Source organism: Lepidochelys kempii, chromosome 1 (genome assembly GCF_965140265.1).
Source record: "Lepidochelys kempii isolate rLepKem1 chromosome 1, rLepKem1.hap2, whole genome shotgun sequence".
In the NCBI taxonomy this organism is placed as follows: domain Eukaryota; kingdom Metazoa; phylum Chordata; order Testudines; family Cheloniidae; genus Lepidochelys; species Lepidochelys kempii.
This window is the reverse complement of record NC_133256.1, coordinates 210,761,310-210,784,315: the sequence shown is the minus strand read 5'-3', so window position 1 is coordinate 210,784,315 and position 23,006 is coordinate 210,761,310. Positions and strand designations below refer to the sequence as shown.

The 23,006-nt window shown below is 44.8% G+C and overlaps 1 protein-coding gene across 6 annotated transcripts in view; it reads left to right on the top strand.

The window, feature by feature from the left end:
• The first annotated feature begins 4,502 nt into the window (after nt 1-4,502).
• The window catches only part of FAM131B (family with sequence similarity 131 member B), a 116,137-nt gene continuing 97,633 nt past the window's right edge, over nt 4,503-23,006 (top strand). For 4 of the 6 annotated variants that reach the window (XR_012155015.1, XR_012155017.1, XR_012155016.1 and 1 more), the window contains exon 1: nt 4,506-4,963. Coding sequence is in view for 2 of the 6 variants with exons in the window: in XM_073312453.1 (XP_073168554.1) it covers nt 4,936-4,963 (28 nt within the window). In the remaining 4 variants the exon portion in view is untranslated. Of the gene's footprint in view, nt 4,964-5,021; nt 5,082-23,006 lie in introns of those variants that run through there. The other 2 variants (XM_073312476.1, XM_073312497.1) reach the window with 2 other exon arrangements.

Below are 23,006 nucleotides of genomic sequence, written 5' to 3'. Positions count from 1 at the left end.
TGATATTCTATGATTCTAGTTGGGGATTGGTCCTGCTTTGAGGCGGGGGTTGGACTAGATGACCTCCTGAGGTCCCTTCCAACCCTGATATTCTATGATTCTCACACACCCAGCACACCTCCTACATCATGGTCTGGGAAGAGGGTGACATAGAGTTCTACATCAAGCAAGGAACCCCCCAACACAGAGGATATTCCCCAAGGGACAGTTCTTCCCCCTATACATTTCCTTTATCATGCTGCAGTAGAACGGAGAATTGGGCCCCATCAATCCTTCACTCTGCAGTATCTATCTATAAATCTATGTACAGTATCTGTATTCCTGTCTCTTTATGTATTTATATCCTCCCATCATGGTAGTATCTGAGCACTCTTATACTTGTCAAGAAATTTCAGGATAACTTTCAGATCAGTTGTGTACAAATATACATTTTGTGTATACATGCTTATGTGAAAAAACAGCTTCAGAGTGGTTTTAAAGAGTATTTCCAATACTTAAAGCAAATATTTCGAGTTGGTCAGAAAGTGTATTTTTTTTCTTAGACAGGTTTGATGAAAATGAAGAAAAAAATGGTGAAATTATCTGCAGAGTTCAACTTAAAAAATTTTTAAATTTTTGATTGAACATTTTTTGATGAAAACTTGAAATTTTCCATAGAAAGCACTTCCTTTTCGTGAAATTTTTTTAATCAAAACCCCAATTTTTGTTGAAAAACAGGTTTGAAGAAAAATATTCAATAAGCCCTACAAATAATACTTTAACAATATTAAGAAAGTTTGAGGATAGGTTGTATGATGAATGCAAATAACTATACGGCTTAAAAGATATAATACAAAAAATATTTTAAAATACACAAAGTTACTACATTATAAATGAATTTACTAAGAACCAGTTTGTGAGTTACTAAAACAAGTAACTTTTCTGATTGTATTTGTTTACAAAGCAAAAAGTACATCTGTCAGTCTGTAAATTTCTCTAATCCTGCTTTAGTTGTGTGATGAATTTGATGAGCTATTTTGCTTTTTCCATCTCTAACTTCTGTGATTGAGAAAATTGATCATATAAAATGTTCTAAATTTAATGTAAATATTCAAACATGAAAAAGCTCTCACCAATGTATCTAAAGCTGTAGAAAAAACTATGGTATAATGTATTATTTGAGAACTATAACATGATCATGTAATAAAAAATTGTATTGCATTTGTAGAGGGGTGAAGATTTAAGGTTATTGGCTGAATCTTCACTTTGGTATTTCCTGAATGTTGAGGGCTTATTTAAATTCATAGTCCTTAACATAATATTAACTGAAGTTCTTATATATTAATTTCCCTGGTTTATTTTTCTTCTGGAACAAAACAAAACAGGGCAAATCTAGATTTATCAGGTTAGAAAGTCGTAGGATTTTCAGATGAGAAAAAAGCAGAAGGAAAAAGCACACAATGAAAATTAGATATGGTGCTGGGAGTGTAGCAGTAGAAGTCGTGGTTATAAACCTAGCAGAGTCCTAATGGTGTTCATGTGGCCACATTCCGCATTTAGTTTGACTATCAGTTTGACAATCAGGGATCCCTCTTTCTTTTACAAAGTCATTATGCAATTATGGTTGGCCTTTGTCTTCCAGAAAACAAGAGATATAGTGGTAGCCATTTTAAGTCGGTATTTACTAGCAGTTATCATGCTACTGTCTGAGATGCAGCTAGATTAAGTGTTGTATTTCTGATGCCAATGCGTATAACTGTTGGTAAATCCTTGCTTGATATTGGAAACCATTTTCAGTCCTGTTGAATTATCTGTTAGCTTTCAATTTATTAGAAAAATGGAAAGTTTCCACATTTTAAAATTTTAATCAGTTACATATCATGAGGTACCTAAAGACTCATCATGCGCCACCTATAGGGCCCAATCCACAGTTTGAGAAACCCTGAGAATATGATGAGATCTCCAGAACTTTTCATGACTACAGAGATGATTTTTTAAACTTAAATTTATGTATGTGAGAGATTAATTGGTTATGGACCATCAGGAAGAACTACAGGTAAAGAGAAGAGTACGGATTCTGTGATTAAGTTAATTAGGTTAAGGGAAGTGGACAAGACAGGGTTGTATATAACAAAACAAGGAACTGTTGGAAGTGAAGGAAATAAGAGATCATTATTACAGATAAAGATGGAAAGGCCTGATAGTATCAAGACATTTGAGATAGTGATGAGGCAGGAAAATAATCCTCTGAAGGTTGAAGGGTAGAGGCTTTGTCATAACCAAGGAGAGACTGGTACAAGTTATACTGCAGATGGAATATGAAAGCGGAAAGAGAAAGTTGCTTATGATGAGAACAAGAATATGGCCATGAGTTGGGTTGGGTGAGATGATAAACTAAGACTGAGGGAGGCAAGGATGGAGAATAAGAAGATGGAGCAAAGGGGTTCAGTGGCCTCATCAGCCCATGCTCTAAAATCACTTGAAGAGAAAACCAGAGAAGACACCAGTCAGGGAGAGAAAAGGGGTCAGATTTGAGGTGTGAAGACATAAACCACAAAGAGTTTGAGATTAGAGAGCATGAGAAGTCTGAAAGAAGAAATGGACTCAGAGAAGAGAGTGTAAAACTGAAATTCAATCTTAGCTGTGCCTGCAACACCTCTACCATGACTAAGGTAAGGCACAAATGCTGTTTCAAGGAGTATGCAAGGAAACTCCTCAAGGAGGCCAGATTTCATGTTCAGGTTCACATGTATTCTATCTAAAAAAAAAAAAATGATTGGGGAAGGAGGGAGTGCTCCAGTCCTGCAGGCTCAGCGGGGGATCTGAGAGTCAAGCTGGGACCTTTCCCTCTAACCCACTGTGATTGGTAATAATGGTTCTACAGGCCAAATTCATTTCTCAGTGACTACTGTGCAGCTCCATTTGTCTTCAAAAGGCCTATACAGTAGTAACTGATTAGAAGAACTTGGTAAACAATTCTCTTGATGCATAAGAAGAACGAGGTTCCCTTCTCTGAGCAGTATTGGCTCTGCTGAACTAATAGATGTAGAATATAGTAAAGCTGTAACTCAAGACCAGCAGCTAGGACCCTGGATAACACAGGGGACAGGTCTGTGAGCATAAAACAACCAATATTTTAGTCTCTTTTTAGAGTAAAACCACACTGCAAAAGCCCAATGTTGCAAGCGGTCTCCTGGTTCATGAGCATCAGGGGGATGTTTGGGCTGTACAGTGTGTGAGGCAGTGCAGTGCAGGGCCAGGGATACTTGGGATTGTCCTTTCTCTGCGTGGAATAACTGCTCCTGGACCTGTAGCTCAATTAAGAGCCAGTACCTGTGAGTGAGCCAGACCCACCCCATGGGATCCAGCTGCTGCTGCCACCTCTGGCCACCAGAGGGTCTTTCCTTTTAATTGGATCCAGTTTAGAAGTATAGTTACTGAGACAGTTTTCTGACAACTGCCATGCCATCCACTTGCCTGTCCCTGCTCTCTGATTCTCTCTCTCTCTCCAGTCTCCATCCTCCTTCAGTCACCCGAGTGATCGTCCTCTTTCCTTCCTCCTTGGCCATCCCTTTCCTCTGGTTGTACTTCTTTCTCAGTTTTCACTCCAGCCCTCCTCCTTCCTCTTCACTGTCTCCCCTGACCTTCTCACCTGTTCTGTTCCCCCCACACACACACACACACATTTTGCTGCCTTCTCACCTCATCTCTTTCCTCCTCTCTCCCTGCCCCCGTTGGTGATTCATACCACGGCTGTGCGGTGCAGCTCTCGGCGTTGGCTGGGCCCAGCCCTCACAGTGCTGCAGCTAGATTAGCAAATGAGCTTTGGAGATGGGATGCTCTGGACAGATGGAAGCGTGTGACAAAGAGCATCTCCCTCCCTCCCGCAGGGGGCCGGCGGTGCGGGAGCTTGGGCCCCCTCCCAGCGATCGTTTCTCTGCCCCCCTCTTCCCCTTGGTGTGCTGTTTGTGACTATGTGTGTATGGACGGGACTGCATTGTCCAGGTTCTGACCTCTGGCCACTTGCCCCGCCCTGTGTCACTTGTTCTCTTTTCCTTTCCCCCTGCTTTTCCTTTCCCTGGCCTCTGCCTCTCTCCCCTTCCTCCACCGCCTCTTAGCCCCTTGTGAACTGAGCTTGTCAGGATGTTCTCAGTGTAACTGCTCGCTCCACATTTACTCCTGATGCGTGACGTCTTGGCCTCTCCGGCCAGCTGCCCTGCTCCCCTCCCTGCCTCTGTCCGTCTGTCCCTCTCTGACAGCCTCAAAATGGCCCCGTCCCTGGGAGCTCTCCCTCTCCATTGCTCCCTTTGTCTTCTGTTGGGAACGCGAATTGCTCCTTCCAGCGCTTATCACCTCCTCGCCTGCTTCCCGCCCTCCCCCGGTCCCAGGGCCAGGCAGCCTCTCCAGCCCGGCTGCCAGCGGGTGGGTGTGTACGGACGGCGCGTCCAGCATCGTGCGGGCTCCTTGCTCCCTCTTCCCTGCCTCCTGCAGCCGCGGCGCGGGCTCAGCCAATGGTAGCCCCGCGCTCAGGACCTGAGCTGTTTACCCAATCTCAGCCCTCCTCCTGCGCCTCCTCCTCTGAAGATCCTTGTAGCATCCAAGCCTGGAAGAGCGAGCGAGGGGGGAGAGAGGAGCGAGGGAAAGAGACAGGGACGCAGAGGGAGAGGAGGCAGCGCTGTGGCAGGCGAGGTGTGGCTGGTTAGAGCATCTTGGTCGGAGAGCCTGGCCCGGAGCATCTCCTGCCTCCCTCCCTGCCTCTTCTCCGGGCTGTCTGTCCGGGGCGGGTAAGGCGAGCTCACTGCGGACCATGCCCCTCCGCTGGCACAGGCTGGGCCACACTGGACATTCACCATAACTGGAGCTCCCCCACCCCACCCTCTCCTCCGACACCTTCGCCCACTTCCCTCCTCCTCCCTGCTGCGGCTGCTGCCTCCTCCGCGGGGACCTGCTAGACTGATGGGCTGCATAGGATCCAGGACTGTAGGTAAGAAGCCGGGGAGGGTGGGGGGAAGGAGGCTCCAGGGAGCTGCTGCTGTTCAGCTCTCCGGCTGCCCTTCCCTTTGCATGTAGCGATCCTTCCGTGGCTGAAGGGGGATGGACAGGTAAGGACTTTTCTCCCCCGGTCTTTCTCTCCCTCTATCCCTGCCCCCAGTCTCTCAACGCCATTGGGTGTGCACGGTGCTTTACAGCTCCCTGTTCTTTGCTGTTCTTTGCCGTGCTTTCCCTGCTGCGGGGCGAGCCCCCGCGGTGCGGCTCAGTGGATCCCGAGGTGCGGGTATGCTCCTGAGAGGCGGGAGACCTGGATTAGGGGCCAGCCGCACCTTCTCCTCCTACTGGGGGGGGGGTTATTGTTATGATCGGACTATCCATATCACTGCAGTGAGAGCTGCACATCTTCCCCCCCCCCGCCCCTCTGCTACCCACGCCTCATCGGAGAATAACAACACCCAGAGAGTCCCTCCCACCGCACAAGAGGCATACCAAGGCACCCCCTTTTGCTGTGCACCCACTTCGCAGCCTCTGTGACAACCCCCATCCTGCCAAGGGACCCCCCCCGCCACTAAACGCACGCTTAGGCACAATGCCTCAGAATAACACATCCTCACACGACCTGAAGAAGAGCTCTGTGTAGCTCAAACGCTGGTCTCTTTCACCAACAGAAGGGGGTCTATTAACAGATACGACCTCACGCACCTTGTTTCTCACAGGTCCCCGGGGACACTATCCACACATCTACCTCTGCAGCCCACACTCTCACACAACACACCCCAAGGGGTATATGTTACACACCCACCTCATCCAGCTCACCAGTATCTCCCACCCCAAGACCTTTCCAAACTACATAAACCCTGTACAACCCCCTGAGACCAGAACCAATCAACTAGGGCTGTGGGGGTCATTGAACCACTTCCCCCAAAAGCAAACCCAGGGAAGACTTTTCAAAAGATGTGTTCCTATCCTGTGACACCTGTGCCTGATCAGAGGACGAGAAACCCAGTTTTCCCCTGCTGCTGAGCACCTCACCCTCCCTCTACACATCAAGAGAACACTCCTGGGAACATCTTCTCACTGTGTCACCAATGTACCCTCAGAGTAACAAGCGTACACCATGACAGAAAGGTTTCTACCCCACATCCACCAAGAAGGTACTCTCTTCTCTAATACCTCACAACATCAGAGAACACCAAACACTTTCTAGGATACTTCTTACCCAACATGATGGCACCTGGACCCTTTCCCTGTAGCAAGTCAACAACACTGCCCTCCCTACTCCTCTTCCCCCCAGGCTGAGTGAGCACTGTGCCAAGGACATTATTTATCTATCCTGCCATGTTGCCATATCCGTGTGGTCTCTGAACTAAACATATTTGATCCCCTTCCACCCCCTCATTTTGCCCCCCCATCAGAAAATAACAAACATCTTCAGTGACACCCACTCCCAGTTGGCTAGAACTGTACTGAGCTGCTCATCTTTACCCACACATTTTTTTTTTAAACATAGGACTATGTTTTTATGACTGGAGGCCTGAATTCTGCATTGCAAAAAGTCTGTGTAACTGGTCACCTGCATTTGCAGGTAACAATGTGTGGACATGGTTGTTTAGGTGACTAAATGTCCATCTGGTCACCTGTTGATGATAACTAATTGCAACTTGCATGTGCAAGTGCACCTATACCATAACTTTTAAAAATATGGTCCATAATATCCCAAGGTGTTGTTGGACCTGTTGTAATAAACTGGCTTTGTATATTTATGAGGGGCATTGTCCCATAGTTGCTGGGCCCACAAAGAAAATAAGAGATCTACTAATAGAGTTAGCTGAAGGAATTTGCCTTTAGTTCATATGATAGAGACCTGTGTTTTGGGAGCTGTAGAACCGTGTGTGTGAGAGAGAGAGATCTGCCTAGTAATTGTGTCTGATGCCTACCACCTGTGCCCACTGTTCCCAGCTCTGGCTCATCAGTGACCATATCTCTCTGGAGTGCTGGGTCAGGGAGCTAAAGACTGCACAGAAGTGGTGGGAAAAGTGGGGAAGTTTGTCTGGAGGAATTCTGCTGGGAGTGGAGAATCTGTGTTATCCAATCTTATAGGCTCCCATTATGAGGCTTCCTCAGGACTGTGAAGATGGCCAGTGTAGGAAATTAATGCCTTTAAATACCAGGTCAGACAGGTATAGGCCTCTGAGCTCCAAGACATGGTTGTGAACTTAGTTCATGACATGATAAAAAAACTAGAACTATATAAAATTAGCATGGCATACATTAAATGGATTAAAAGCTGGTTTACTGTTAGGACTCAAATGTGAACTCAGTGTGTGTGTGTGTGTGTGTGTTTCTAGTGAGGTCCCACTAAGAACAGTTCTCAGTTCTACGCTACTGGGAACAGTTCTCACTTCTACGCTATTTAACATTTTTATCAATGACCTGGAAGAAAACATAGAAAACTGTCACAGAAAAAGTTTGCAGATGACACAAAAATTGCGGAAGTGGTACTAGCTCACTTGGTACGCTGCCTGCAAGCAAACAATATGCATTTTGATATGGCTAAATATAAATGTATACATTGAGGAACAAAATATGTCAACCATAGTTTCAGGACTCTAATTTGGGAAGCATTGACTCTGAAAAGGATTTGGGGGTCCTGTTGGATAATCAGCTAAACATACATTCTCAATGCTACTCTATGGTCAAAAGAGCTAATGCAATCCTGGAGTGCATAAACAGGGGAATCTCAAGTAGGAGTAGAGATGTTATATTTCCTCCGTACTTGGCACTGAAGTGACTGTTGCTGGACTATTGTCTCCAGTTCTGGTGTCCACAATTCAAGAAAAATGTTGATAAATTGTAGAGGGTTCAGAGAAGAGCCACGAGAATGATTAAAGGATTGGACAACATCCCTTCAAGTGACAGACTCAAGGAGCTCAATCTATTTAGCTTATCAAAGGGAAGGTTAAGGGATGGATTGATTACCATCTACAAGTATATATATGCGGAATAAATATTTGATAATAGGCTCTTCAATCTAGTATAGAAAGATATAACATGATCCAGTGGTTGGAAGTTGAAACTAGAAATATTCAGACTCGAAAAAAGGTATACATTTTTAAAAGTGAGAGCAATTATCAAGTGGAACAATTTAACAAGAGTGATGGTGGGTTCTCCATGACTTAGAATTTTTAAATCAGGATTAGATTGTTTGTCTAAAAGATCTCCTCTAGGAATTTTTTCAGGGAAGTTCTATGACCTATGTTATACCAGAGGTCAGACTAGATGATCCCAATGGTCCCTTCTGGCCTTGGAATCTATGAATCTTGCTGCCCTGTTTCTTGCAGAATTGATTTAATATGGGGTCTACATGTTCCATCACTCAGATCAAGTGGTTGTGGGGCTAGAGAGGGAGCAATGATATTGTACTAGTTGTATCTCTGAATCGGAATAGTTTTCAACTCAGGATTTTGGATTATGGCAGTTAGTGATAGAAAAGACCTAGTAAATCACATTTAGTCCCTCATACACTACTGCTGGATTTTTCCTTAGGATTGCTCCAGGGCTTTGTCCATTCCAATTTTAAGCAATCCAAGTGGTTTCTCCCACCTAATTATTTCTTATTTATATTACCATAGCACCCAAGAGCCTTAGTCATGGATCAGGAGCCCCCTTGTGCTAGGTGCTGTACAAATCCTGAATAAAAAAAAAGTTCCTGTCAGGGTGGATTTGATTTAAATCAATTTGATTTAAATCATGAGTTAAATCACTAGTCAGGAAGACTCAATTTAATCATGGATTTCTACATTAAAGTGCATTCTTGTTGATTGTTATAACCTTAATACATATTCTTCACAACCCAGAGATGTAAGTTTCATTTTTAGAAGGTACACACTATACATTTTAAAAGTGACTTATTTTGAAAACTTTTCAGATTAGTTTTACAGGTATATCAGAAAATGAATGATTGTTTGGTTATTTTATTTACCAAAGGTAACTGAAGCAGATATTTATGAAGTCATTGGGAGGTGAACTATCTCCAATTCAACAGATTCATCATTAGTATTTGGAAGATTTTCTTGCCATGCTGTATTAGGAGGAGAACATCACCAGACAGACATTTAAATTATTTTATTTAACTAAAACAACAACATTATGTATTCTGGATTTTTTTTCTTCGAACAGCAAACATATAATATTTTAACAGTGGCAAACTGCCGGTACGATTATGATGGGTCCCACGCTTCCTCTTCTTCAGGGTGGGGGTTCAGGGTGCAGTTTCCTGCTCCTGAACTAGGGTATTTACTGTCCCACTAGTAACCCAGAGAAGGGTAGTGGAGAGGGAGGGACCCGGGCCCGCCTTCTACTCCGGGTCCCAGCCCAGGAGCCCTAGGGATAGTGGTAAACCACTTGAACTAGTGCTTCCTTCCCCTGTGCTACTTCCCTCTCCTGCTCTTCAGCTTGTGGGGCTTCCTGCCCTCTCTCTCTGCACAAGCTGGGTGTCTCTTTACCTAGGGTCTTGGTCTTCTAGCCAGCCACGGCACTTCTCCAAACTCTCCTCTACTCCAACTCCTCCAAACTGCACTCTGCTCCAACTCCTTTCCCTGGCTGATTGAAGCAGGGGGGGGGTATCAGATGACTAGCTTCAGGTGCTCTAATTGGCTTCAGGTGCTTTTAATTAATCTATCGAAACCTTTCTTCCCTCTACAGGGAATAAGGCTTCTCCTCATCCTGGGACTTACATATCTCTCCTATATTACTATCCTGATGCCTTCTGGCCATGCTGTATCACATATCCTCCCCCCCAGCTCAACACCATGGGGTTGGGCTACTTGGGATGAGAGGCAATGCTTTTGTGACAAGCCATCTGCATTGCCGTGTTGGCTTCCAGCCCTATGCTGTACTCAGAAATGAAAGAGTTGCAGAGATAGGAACCATCTAGTCACTCTTCATTCTTCTTGTTTCTGTGCATCCAGTGGAGCGGGGCGTGGTCTGCCATCAGGGTAAATCGCTGCCCCAGTAGGTAGTAGCGGAGCATTTCCATGGCCCATTTTATCACCAGACATTCGTTTTCAACAACGGCATACTTTCGTTCCCTGGGGAGGAGCTTCTGGCTGAGGTACAGGATTGGGTGTTCCTCCTTCAACAAGTAGTTGCTGAACCGACTAGAGGGGATGCCATTTTAGATTTGGTCTTGGTGAGTAATGAGGATCTCATAGAGGAAATGGTTGTAGGGGATAATCTTGGCTCAAGTGATCATGAGCTAATTCAGTTCAAATTGAATGGAAGGATTAACAAAAATAAATCTGCAACTAGGGTTTTTGATTTCAAAAGGGCTGACTTTCAAAAATTAAGGAAATTAGTTAGGGAAGTGGATTGGACTGAAGAATTTATGGGTTTAAAGGTAGAGGAGGCCTGGGATTATTTTAAATTAAAGCTGCAGAAGCTATCGGAAGCCTGCATCCCAAGAAAGGGGAAAAAATTCATAGGCAGGAGTTGTAGACCAAGCTGGATGAGCAAGCATCTTAGAGAGGTAATTAAGAAAAAGCAGAAAGCATATAGGGAGTGGAAGAAGGGAGGGATCAGTAAGGAAAGCTACCTTATTGAGGTCAGAATATGTAGGGATAAAGTGAGACAGGCTAAAAGTCAAGTAGAGTTGGACCTTGCAAAGGGAATTAAAACCAATAGTAAAAGGTTCTATAGTCATATAAATAGGAAGAAAACAAAGAAAGAAGAAGTGGGACCGCTAAAAACTGAGGATGGAGTGGAGGTCAAGGATAATCTAGGGATGGCCCAATATCTAAACAAATACTTTGCCTCAGTCTTTAATAAGACTAAAGAGGATCTTAGGGATAATGGTAGCATGATAAATGGGAATGAGGATATGGAGGTAGACATCACCATATCTGAGGTAGAAGCGAAACTCAAACAGCTTAATGGGACTAAATCGGGGGGCCCAGATAATCTTCATCCAAGAATATTAAAAGAATTGGCACAAGAAATTGCAAGCCCATTAGCAAGAATTTTTAATGAATCTGTAAACTCAGGGGTTGTACCGTATGATTGGAGAATTGCTAACATAGTTCCCATTTTTAAGAAAGGGAAAAAAAGTGATCCAAGTAATTATAGGCCTGTTAGTTTGACATCTGTAGTATGCAAGGTCTTGGAAAAAATTTTGAAGGAGAAGGTAGTTAAGGACATTGAAGTCAATGGTAAATGGGACAAAATACAACATGGTTTTACAAAAGGTAGATCGTGCCAAACCAACCTGATCTCCTTCTTTGAGAGAGTAACAGATTTTTTAGATAAAGGAAATGCAGTGGATCTAATTTACTTAGATTTTAGTAAGGCGTTTGATACTGTGCCACATGGGGAATTATTAGTTAAATTGGATAAGATGGGCATCAATAGGAAAATTGAAAGGTGGATAGGGAATTGGTTAAAGGGGAGACTACAACGGGTCCTACTGAAAGGTGAACTGTCAAGTTGGAGGGAGGTTACCAGTGGAGTTCCTCAAGGATCAGTTTTGGGACCAATCTTATTTAATCTTTTTATTACTGACCTGGGCACAAAAAGTGGGAGTGTGCTAATAAAGTTTGCAGATGATACAAAGCTGGGAGGTATTGCTAATTTAGAGAAGGACAGGGATACCCTACAGGAGGATCTGGATGACCTTGTAAACTGGAGTAATAGGAATAGGATGAAATTTAATAGTGAGAAGTGTAAGGTTATGCATTTAGGGATTAATAACAAGAATTTTAGTTATAAGCTAGGGACGCATCAACTAGAAGTAACGGAGGAGGAAAAGGACCTTGGAGTATTGGTTGATCATAGGATGACTATGAGCTGCCAATGTGATATGGCTGTGAAAAAAGCTAATGTCGTCTTGGGATGCATCAGGAGAGGTATTTCCAGTAGGGATAAGGAGGTTTTAGTACCGTTATATAAGGCACTGGTGAGACCTCACCTGGAATACTGTGTGCAGTTCTGGTCTCCCATGTTTAAGAAGGATGAATTCAAACTGGAACAGGTACAGAGAAGGGCTACTAGGATGATCCGAGGAATGGAAAACTTGTCTTATGAAAGGAGACTCAGGGAGCTTGGCTTGTTTAGCCTAACTAAAAGAAGGTTGAGGGGAGATATGATTGCTCTCTATAAATATATCAGAGGGATAAATACCAGAGAGGGAGAGGAATTATTTAAACTTAGTACCAATGTGGACACAAGAACAAATGGATATAAACTGGCCACTAGGAAATTTAGATTAGAAATTAGACGAAGGTTTCTAACCATCAGAGGAGTGAAGTTTTGGAATAGCCTTCCGAGGGAAGTAGTGGGGGCAAAAGATCTATCTTGCTTTAAGATTAAACTCTATAAGTTTATGGAGGAGATGGTATGATGGGATAACATGGTTTTGGTAATTAAATATTCATGGTAAATAGGCCCAATGGACTGTGATGGGTTTTTAGATGGGGTAAGATCCAAGTTACCCGGGAAAGAATTTTCTGTAGTATCTGGCTGATGAATCTTGCCCATATGCTCAGGGTTTAGCTGATAGCCATATTTGGGGTCGGGAAGGAATTTTCCTCCAGGGCAGATTGGAAGGCCCTGGAGGTTTTTCGCCTTCCTCTGTAGCATGGGGCACGGGTCACTTGCTGGAGGATTCTCTGCTCCTTGAGGTCTTCAAACTACAATTTGAGGACTTCAATAGCACAGATATAGGTGTGAGGTCTTTTTTAGGAGTGGTGGGTGAAATTCTGTGGCCTGCATTGTGCAGGAGGTCAGACTAGATGATCATAATGGTCCCTTCTGACCTAAATATCTATGAATCTATGAATCCTCCCCTACCATCTGCAAAAGGACGGCTCCTAGCCCTACTTCCAAGGCATCTGTTTGTAGGACAAATTCTTTCTTGAAGTCTGGGGCTATGAGTACTGGATGGCAGCAAAGGGCTGTCCTTAAATCTGTGAATGCTCCTTCTGCTGCATCAGACCATTTTACTATCTTGGGGCCCCGAGCCTTTATCAGGTGCATCAATGGCCCTGCTCTTGTGGCGAAAAGAGGGATGAATCTCCAATAGTATCCTACTAACCCAAGAAACGCTCTGACCTGTCTTTTACGGACTGGCCGAGGCCAATCTTGTATTGCCTCCACTTTGTTCCATTGGGGTTTTACCAAGCCTCTCCCTACTACATACCCGAGGTATCTCGCCTAAGCTAGTCCTATCACGCACTTGAGAGGGTTGGCAGCGAGGCCGGCCTTCCACAGGGTGTCTAGTACCGCTTCTACTTTCCCTAGGTGCATTTCCCAGTCAGGGCTATGGATGACTATATCGTCTAAATAGGTGGCGGCATACCTGGCATGGGGTCGCAGCAATTTATCCGTAACTCGTTAGAATGTTGCAGGGGCCTCATGGAGTCCGAAAGGATGGACAGTGTATTGGAACAGGCCATCAGGTGTAGAGAAAGCAGTCTTCTCCTTGGCGTTCTTGGCCAGGGGAATTTGCCAATATCCTTTGGTCAGGTCCAGAGTGGTTAGGTATCAAGCCTTGCCTAACTGATCAACTAGCTCATCGACACGTGGTATCGGATAGGCATCGAATTGGGATACTTCATTCAACTTCCGGAAGTCGTTGCAAAATCTCAGGGTGCCGTCAGGCTTGGGTACTAGGACGATAGGGCTGGACCACTGGCTGTGGGATTCTTCAATAACCCCAAGTTCCAACATCATCTTCACTTCTGTCCTAATTTTCTCTCTTTTAGCTTCCGGTATCTGGTAGTCTTATCATCACCCTTATTCTGGGCCTGGTGACAATATGATGTTGGACCAGTGTTGTATGGCCCGGCTGTGTACAGAACACATCTTGGTTCTGTTGGATCTTATCAATGACCTCTGTTCGTTGTTCTGGGACTAACTCGTGAGATATCTTCACCTGCTCCTGTGGGTCGTCCATCTGAGGTGGAGCTCTCCGAATGACCAGGCATGTGCCTCGGTCAGGCCAGGGCTTCAGTAAGTTTACGTGGTAGATCTGCTCCGGTCTTTGGAGGTCTGGTTGTCTGACCTTATAGTCCACTTCCCCAATGGCTTCCACTATCTCATACGGCTCATGCCAGCTGTCCAGGAGTTTGCTTTCTGCTGTCGGCACTAGCACCATCACCTGTTCTCCCGGCTGAAATTTCCATACGTTCGCCCGGCAGTTATATGTCCGCTGGGTCTCTTGTGCTTTTTCCAAATGTTCTTATACTACAGGGGTTACTCGAACTATACGCTCTTTCATCTGTGTCACATGCTCAATGGCATTCTTTCCTGGGTTGGGTTCTTCCCAGTCCTCCTTGGCGATATCTAATATTCCGCGTGGGTGATGTCCGTATAGTAGCTCAAAGGGAGAGAAACCGGGACTTCCCGTATTGCAAACATTAGATACGGTAGAAGGGTATCCCAGTCTTTTCCGTCCTGTGCTACCACCTTCCGGATCATACCATGAAGGGTGCGGTTAAACCGCTCTACCAGTCCATCTGTGGATGGTAGACTGAGGTCCATATGGCATGGATGCAGAGCAGGGTACATAAGTCCTTCATTAATTTTGACATGAAAGGGGTTCCTTGCTCAGTCAGGACCTTAGGGATGCCCACTCTGGCAAAAATCTGAAGTAGTTCTTTTGCTATTGCCTTGTATGTGGGGTTTCTTAAAGGAATGGCTTCTGGATACCGTGTGGCGTAGTCAAGGATGACTAATACATTTCGGTGGCCCCGTGCTGATCTTTCCAGCGGGCCCACAAGGTCTATGGCTATCCTTTCGAAAGGGACTTCAATAATAGGCAAAGGTACTAATGGGGCCTGCAAGTGAGGTCGGGGGCTATGCAACTGGCATTCTGGGCAGGAGGTACAATAGCACTGGACCTCCGCATGTATTCCTGGCCAATAAAATCTTCTTAGGACTCTATCAAGTGTCTTGTCTACTCCTAAATGTCCCCCAAATAAATGACTGTGAGCTAACTCTAGTACTGCCCTTGTGTGTTTCCGTGGGACTAAGAGCTGCTCTACTACTTCCCCTCGAATTTGCACTATTAGGTACAACAGATCACGTTTGATTACATAATACGGCCTTGGGCCTTTGGTCTTTCCTTCCACGGGTATGCCATTTACTTCCACTACCTCCTCGCTCATATTCGCATATAGTGGGTCATTGGCTTCGTCCTGCCCGAAATTCTCACTTGCGGTACCAATTTGACCTAACTCCATGGGACCTATTTCTTCTCCGCCCCTTGGGTTGCCCTACTTAGGCTAGGAACTGCCTCTGAGTCCTCACTGGCCTGAATTGTCTCCTGGCCTCCTGAACGGGTTTGCTTACCAACAAGGGAGGCTTTCTGGTTCTCTGCTAGAATCCTGGTCCCTAGCCTTTTATCTGCCCTCTTTTCCCGCCTAGACTTTCAGGGTTTCCCGGGGGATGAAAATAGCTCTGGGGCAAATTCGGCAAAAATTGGGGTGAGGCTATCTGTAGGTGCCTCCGTCTCAGCCCAGGGGTTGCTACCCTCCCCTGGCTCTACTGTGGGGAGTAAGCTCTCAAACCCAGGGAAGTCCCTACCAATTAAGACCGGGTAGGGGAGCATACGGACCACTCCTGCAGTTACCCTGGTAGTGTTTCCCTGGATCTCAATCCGTACTGGGATTGTGGGGTAGAAATTTACGGTGCCATGAACGCACCTTACCCCTGTGGTTTTAGCCCGGGTTAGTTGGTCTTGCCCCACCAACTTCCCCAAGACCAGCGTGACAGCACTCCCGGATCTACTAATGCTATGGTCACAATACCATTCATCTTTACTGACCTTGTATACCCATGTGAGGTCATTGTGGCCTAATCAGCCGGGTAGGGGTCACATTGTTCCCCAGGATCCCCCAGATTGCACTGCATAGGTTCTTCCATGTTGGGGCATTGTGCTGCTATATGCCCCAATTCCCCACACTCGTAACACCGACCCCTTATCCCAGTTGCCGCCCTCTGCCTGGGGCTATTTGGTTGGCCCCCCCAGCCCTCTCTTCCCAAACCCCCAGGTCCCTTCTTGGCCTCGGGCCCTTCCTCAGTGTCTTTCCACCCAGTTATGGTTCTTCTGTAGTTTTCAACAATCCAGGGCCTTGGGTTTGGGTGTCTTCCTGGTTTGCCGTGTTTCACCCCCTGGGGTCTGGAACAGTTCACAGGCTGCCAGCTGTCTTTCCACAAGGGAGACCAACTCATCATAGGTAGAGGGGTCATTCTGGCCAACCCAAGCCCAAAGGCCCCCTCATATACCGGTCCAGTACCAGGAGCTCCATCATCTTCCCAGAGCTGAGGGCGTCAGGGCGCAGCCATTTCCGGGTCAGGTGGATCAGGTCAAACAATTGCGATCGGGGTGTCTTGTCCTCTGTACACTGCCATTCATGAAACCTCTGGGCTCGCAACGCCGTGGTTACTCTGGCCAGGGTCTCTGCCTTCAGCTGGGGGTAATCCTCCGCAGTCTCTGCAGCCATATCGTAGTAGACCTTCTGGGCCTCTCCACACAGGAACAGGGAGAGGATACCAGACCACTGATCTCAGGGCCAGGCCTCCCGCAGGGCTGTTCTCTCAAATGCCAGGAAGTATGCCTCTACATCATCCTCCCATGTCATTTTCTGTAGGCAGTGGCTGGCCCATACAGTCCGGGTTCCGTCACAATTGTGGTTCTGCTCCATAAGGGCCTTCATCTGGTTTGCCAGCTCCTGTAGCAGAGCTCGGTCCTGGGCAGCCTGATTCATCAACAGCTGATTAATCTCCTGCTGCACCCGAGTCGCCTCCAGTTGGGCGGTTGCTTGGATTTGGGTAGCCTCCTGCTGGGCCGCAGTGGCTTGTATTAGAGCCTTGACCACGTTGTCCATCTTGGGGACAGGATGGTTTTGGTTAACTTTGGTTTAAGTCCCCAGCGTGCAGATCCCACTCCTAACACCACATGTGGCAAATTGCCAGTACAATTATGATGGGTCCCGCACTTCCTCTTCTTGGGGGTGGGGGGGTTCGGGCACAGTTTCCTGCCCCTAAACTAGGGTATTTCCACTACCCTTCTCTGGGTTACTAGTGGGACAGTAGAGGGAGGGACCCGGGTCCACCCTCTACTCCGTGTCCCAGCCCAGGGGCCCTCGGGATAGTGGTAAGCCACTTGAACTAGTGCTTCCTTCCCCTGTGCTACTTCCCTTTCCTGCTCTTCAGCTTGTCGGGCTTCCTGCTCTCTCTCTCGCTCTCTCTCTCTCTCTGCACAAGCTGGGTGTCTCTTTACCTAGGGTCTTGATCTTCTAGCCAGCCACAGCACTTCTCCAAACTCTCCTCTACTCCAACTCCTCCAAACTGCACTCTGCTCCAACTCCTTTCCCTGGCTGATTGAAGCAGGGGGGTTTTATCAGGTGACTAGCTTCAGGTGCTCTAATTGGCTTCAGGTGCTTTTAATTAATCTATAGAAACCTTTCTTCCCTCTACAGGGAATAAGGCTTCTCCCAGCATGGATTCACCAAGGGAAGGTCATGCCTGACTAATCTAATCACCTTCTATGATGAGATTACTGGTTCTGTAGATGAAGGGAAAGCAGTGGATGTATTGTTTCTTGACTTTAGCAAAGCTTTTGACACGGTCTCCCACAGTATTCTTGTCAGCAAGTTAAAGAAGTATGGGCTGGATGAATGCACTATAAGGTGGGTAGAAAGTTGGCTAGATTGCCGGGCTCAACGGGCAGTGATCAATGGCTCCATGTCTAGTTGGCAGCCGGTGTCAAGTGGAGTGCCCCAGGGGTCGGTCCTGGGGCCGGTTTTGTTCAATATCTTCATAAATGATCTGGAGGATGGTGTGGATTGCACTCTCAGCAAATTTGTGGATGATACTAAACTAGGAGGAGTGGTAGATACGCTGGAGGGCAGGGATAGGATACAGAGGGACCTAGACAAATTGGAGGATTGGGCCAAAAGAAATCTGATGAGGTTCAATAAGGATAAGTGCAGGGTCCTGCACTTAGGACGGAAGAACCCAATGCACAGCTACAGACTAGGGACCGAATGGCTAGGCAGCAGTTCTGCGGAAAAGGACCTAGGGGTGACAGTGGACGAGAAGCTGGATATGAGTCAGCAGTGTGCCCTTGTTGCCAAGAAGGCCAATGGCATTTTGGGATGTATAAGTAGGGGCATAGCGAGCAGATTGAGGGACGTGATCGTTCCCCTCTATTTGACATTGGTGAGGCCTCACCTGGAGTACTGTGTCCAGTTTTGGGCCCCACACTACAAGAAGGATGTGGATAAACTGGAGAGAGACCAGCGAAGGGTAACAAAAATGATTAGGGATCAGGAACACATGACTTATGAGGAGAGGCTGAGGGAACTGGGATTGTTTAATCTGCAGAAGAGAAGAATGAGGGGGGATTTGATAGCTGCTTTCAACTACCTGAGAGGTGGTTCTAGACTATTCTCAGTGGTAGAAGAGGACAGAACAAGGAGTAATGGTCTCAAGTTGCAGTGGGGGAGGTTTAGGTTGGATATTAGGAAAAACTTTTTCACTAAGAAGGTGGTGAAACACTGGAATGCGTTACCTAGGGAGGTGGTAGAATCTCCTTCCTTAGAAGTTTTTAAGGTCAGGCTTGACAAAGCCCTGGCTGGGATGATTTAATTGGGGATTGGTCCTGCTTTGAGCAGGGGGTTGGACTAGATGACCTCCTGAGGTCCCTTCCAACCCTGATATTCTATGATTCTATGATTCCTCATCCTGGGACTTACATCTCTCTCCTATATCACTATCCTGATGCCTTCTGACCATGCTGTATCACATAACAAAACAAACATGATTTTTTTTATTTAGTTAAACATTCAAGTTTTTTAAAATCAGGTTTGTTTTTATTAAAATTGTTTTTAACTAAAACAGTTAAATGAAATTTTTTTAAAAAAATTAGACTATGTCAGCCAGGTCAATATGAGAAACTTAAAATATTGGCTTCTGCAGCTAACTCAGTTATCTTCACCTTCATTTTCCTGTTTGTTCATAATTTGAAAAAGAAAAACCACGATTTCTCAGTTTGGAATGAATTAGTCCAAAGGAAGAAAATATTCTTTCTACACCGGTAGAAGAAGCTACTGCTGTTAAAAGTGAGATGATCACTTCAACAATCTCTGAATCCAAGTGCTTAAATGGCTTCCACCAGTTCACTGGTGTGACTTTCTTTAAAACATCATCAGCAAACATATATTTCTTGAATGGTTCACCCTTAGCTCTGAAGGGTATTATAGGTGGCATTATGGAGGGATGATTGCTGGATGGCCATGTCATAGCCAACTCCTCTTCTTCAGCAGTTAAGGTTTGACCCTGGTACCGAGTATTGAGAATATTTGCAAGAAAAATGAGCTGGGGATAGTGCTTGTCCCATTTGTTTTTTTAATGCTTGTAATGTAACTCTGTCATTGCATATTTCTCTTTTTAAGATCTCACTCAGTTCCTTCCAAATTCCAACAGCATCAGCAATAAAACAGCTATTTCCCTGCATTTTGTTCAAGGCTACAGAAATAGGCTTCAGGATATTCAGCATGTGGTCAACATTTCTCTTAAGCCCAGTGTTGAGAACTTTGGCTGTGACAGTGCCATCTATTTTTTCATGATTTTGTTCACAAACTGTCAGATTACGCCAGTTCTTGATATAGTGCTCAAAACAGTCCACTGCTGAGTTCCATCACACGTCTTGTGGGAGAGTTAGCTTGGCTCCTCCCACTGTTTTTTTCCAGAGCAGCTGCTGCAAAGTGGTTGTTACAGAAGAATTTAGCAATTTCAACAACATTAGCCTTTATTTATGGAACACTGAAGTCTTTGACTAGGAGGTGCATCAAATGAGCACTGCAACCATATGTTATTAGCTTGGGACTCTCTTCTAAATAATTTCTTCTCATCTTGGATACATTTGCAAGCTGTGTATTGTCTGTGACCAAGCTGCGTAATAGACATTTGAATTTTTTCCCCCCACAGTTTGTTATAGTTTTTACTGCTACTTCTTATAAGTATTCTGCTTTGTGTGCATTTCCTGATGTATCAATTATTTCTGTAAGGAAGACATTCCCTTCTTCTGTTGTCACACAAGCACATACACCAGGATCATTGTGGACATTGCTCCATCCATCAAGACTCAGGTTAATAATTTTGCCCTCTAGACCTTTTGCACACTGTTCAGTTTCTCTTTCATACACTTTATCCAGCAATTTGCCTGCAACATCTGCTCTCTTGGGTGGACTCTATCCTGGTCTTAATGACTGAACCATGTTAATGAAGTGTGAGTTCTCAATGGTACGGAAAGGAGAGTTTGTTGCATAAACAAACCAGGCAATTTTTTCATCAATTACCTCTTTTTGTAATCTGCTGGTTCTTATCACAAATTTATGGTTGTTTCTGGATGATGGAGATTTTTTATTTGTTTATTTTTTTTTTTTTTGCTACAGGTGATATACTGTGGCTATGTGACATACATGATGTGACTGAAACACTATCATTGGCAGATAACTCTGAAACTATAGAAAACAATAGTGATCTTGAAGGTGGATAGTCTTCAGAATCCTATATGTTGGGGATGGATTTTCCTAAACAAAATAAATCAATGCAGTTATTTAATTATTATTACCATACCGCTCATTTAGTATTACTCATTGCATTTACTGACACTCAGTACTACTTTAAAGGTGAAATTGTGAAAGGATGATCTGCCTATTACAACTATTTATTTTTTTATCACAACTGCATCTAAAATGATAGTACCATAGAGCAGGGGTTCCCAAACTTGGTTCAAGGCTTGTTCAGGGTAAGCCCCTGGCAGGCTGCGAGATGCTTTGTTTACCTGAGCATCTGCAGGTACAGCCACTCGGAGCTCCCAGTGGCTGTGGTTTGCCGTTCCCAGCCAATGGGAGCTGCGGGAACCAGCGCGGGCTGGGCCACCACTTCCTGCAGCTCCCATTGGCCAGAAACGGCAAATCGCGGCCACTGGGAGCTGCGAACGCCATACCTGTGGACGCTCAGATAAACAAAGTCTCACAACCTGCCAGGGACTTACCCTGAACAAGCCGAGAACCAAGTTTGGGAACCCCTACCATAGAATAACTGTATTTTTTTGCTCAAACATGAGAATTCAAGAATAGTCCAGAAGGAACACAGGCAGTCCTTAAGAAAGAAATATGAAATAAAAAAGTTTACCAACCTGAAGATCCTGCATGTTCAGACATGTTCCTTTCATCATCTTCAACACAGCTTCCTCCTGAGAGGGAACATTTCTCATGATGTTGTTTCATTCTTGCATTTCTTTGTTGCACTGTTTGCATTTTGCACACATGCCTGTCTTACCCACAGGTAGAGGAATTTCATTAAAATATTCCCAAACTGGGTCTCTTTTAGGGCCTGCTGCCATTATAGGTTTTCCCTTCTAGTGAGAGAATGGTATAGTAGATCTCAAATCAATGAAGGCTACACTCAAAGACCTCAAGACTTCTGGAATATGCTGCTCAAACAGTTTCACTTTTGTTTCTACTGCCTGTCCCTCCCTTCTCACATTTATCTCCAAGCTTCTTCCCCCGTCCAGATTTATTTCCCCCCCCCCCCCAACAATCTCCTATTCACTGATTTTGTTTTTGAAACTTTGCACTTTTAGAGAGAGGTAAGGGATTGACTCTTTGTACACAAATTTGCAGAGGGACAGTAGGATTGAGGTCTGTTATTTCTCACCTCGATATTTATTTATTTAAAAACATTTTTGCTGTCAACAAGCATGTTATCTCTGGAGACACAAATCCAGTTTGAGAACTGCAAAACTCAGCATCTCTGATGGTATCTTCTAGACTGAGCACTGAGTCCCATTGGGTAGATAGAAAGATTAACCTAAATAATCTATACAGAAGCCCCTGGAATCCCATAAATTTGGGTCCCTAATCCATGAACTACTGGAACTCATTTACAAACCTTTTCTTAAACATTACATGAATATATTGTGTCATACTATAGAATTAGAATTTATAATCCCTGTTCCATGATGAGATATCTTTGAGCTACAGTGTGTCTTCACTAAAACTATTTTATCAAAATCCAATTTAAATTTTTTAAAAAATCAGATTTTATTTTTTAAATCATTGATTTTTATCCACCCTGGTTCCTGTCCTAGGAGGTTTACAATCTCCCTCGTGGAGAATATTCCACGGTCTATTAGATCTCACCATTAGCAAATATTTGCTGATATGCAGCCTGAAATATTCCTTTATTGAATTTCATTTCACGACTCCTAGTTATATCCCCTTGCCCCAATTTATTACTCTCAGGAAAGACCTTCTTTGAAAATCCTCTTGGTGGGCCATCTGCCTCAGTAGCCAGGTACCTCTGAGCTAACTAATGACAGGTTTCAGAGGAACAGCCGTGTTAGTCTGTATTCGCAAAAAGAAAAGGAGTACTTGTGGCACCTTAGAGACTAACCAATTTATTTGAGCATGAGCTTTCGTGAGCTACAGCTCACTTCATCAGTCTGCTGCAGTTTCCACGGTAAACATCTGATGAAGTGAGCTGTAGCTCACGAAAGCTCATGCTCAAATAAATTGGTTAGTCTCTAAGGTGCCACAAGTACTCCTTTTCTTTGAGCTAACTAAGCTACCTCTCTTCCCTGCTTTTTGAATTCCTTGGTGCTGTGAGGGTATCAGCCACTATACTGAGGACAACTTCTGTTTGTTTGTCAGAGATTTTGCAGATATAATGGCATCCACTATTTGGTCATTTAGAGAGTCTCTCTCTCTCTCTCTCTCTTTCAGGCTCTGCAGCCAAGTAGACATAATGGTGATAATATTTATGTGTACTGTGGTAGTGCCCAGGCGCCCCAGTCATGGGCCAAGATCCTATTGTGCTAGGCACTGTATAGACACAGAACAAAAATATTGTCCTGTTGGAGCTCTTGCTCTTTTTAATGAATCTGAATTTCGGCGCTGCATCCGAGGGTGCTAAAGGAGTTGGCAGATGTGATTGTAGAGCCATTGGCCATTATCTTTGAAAACTCA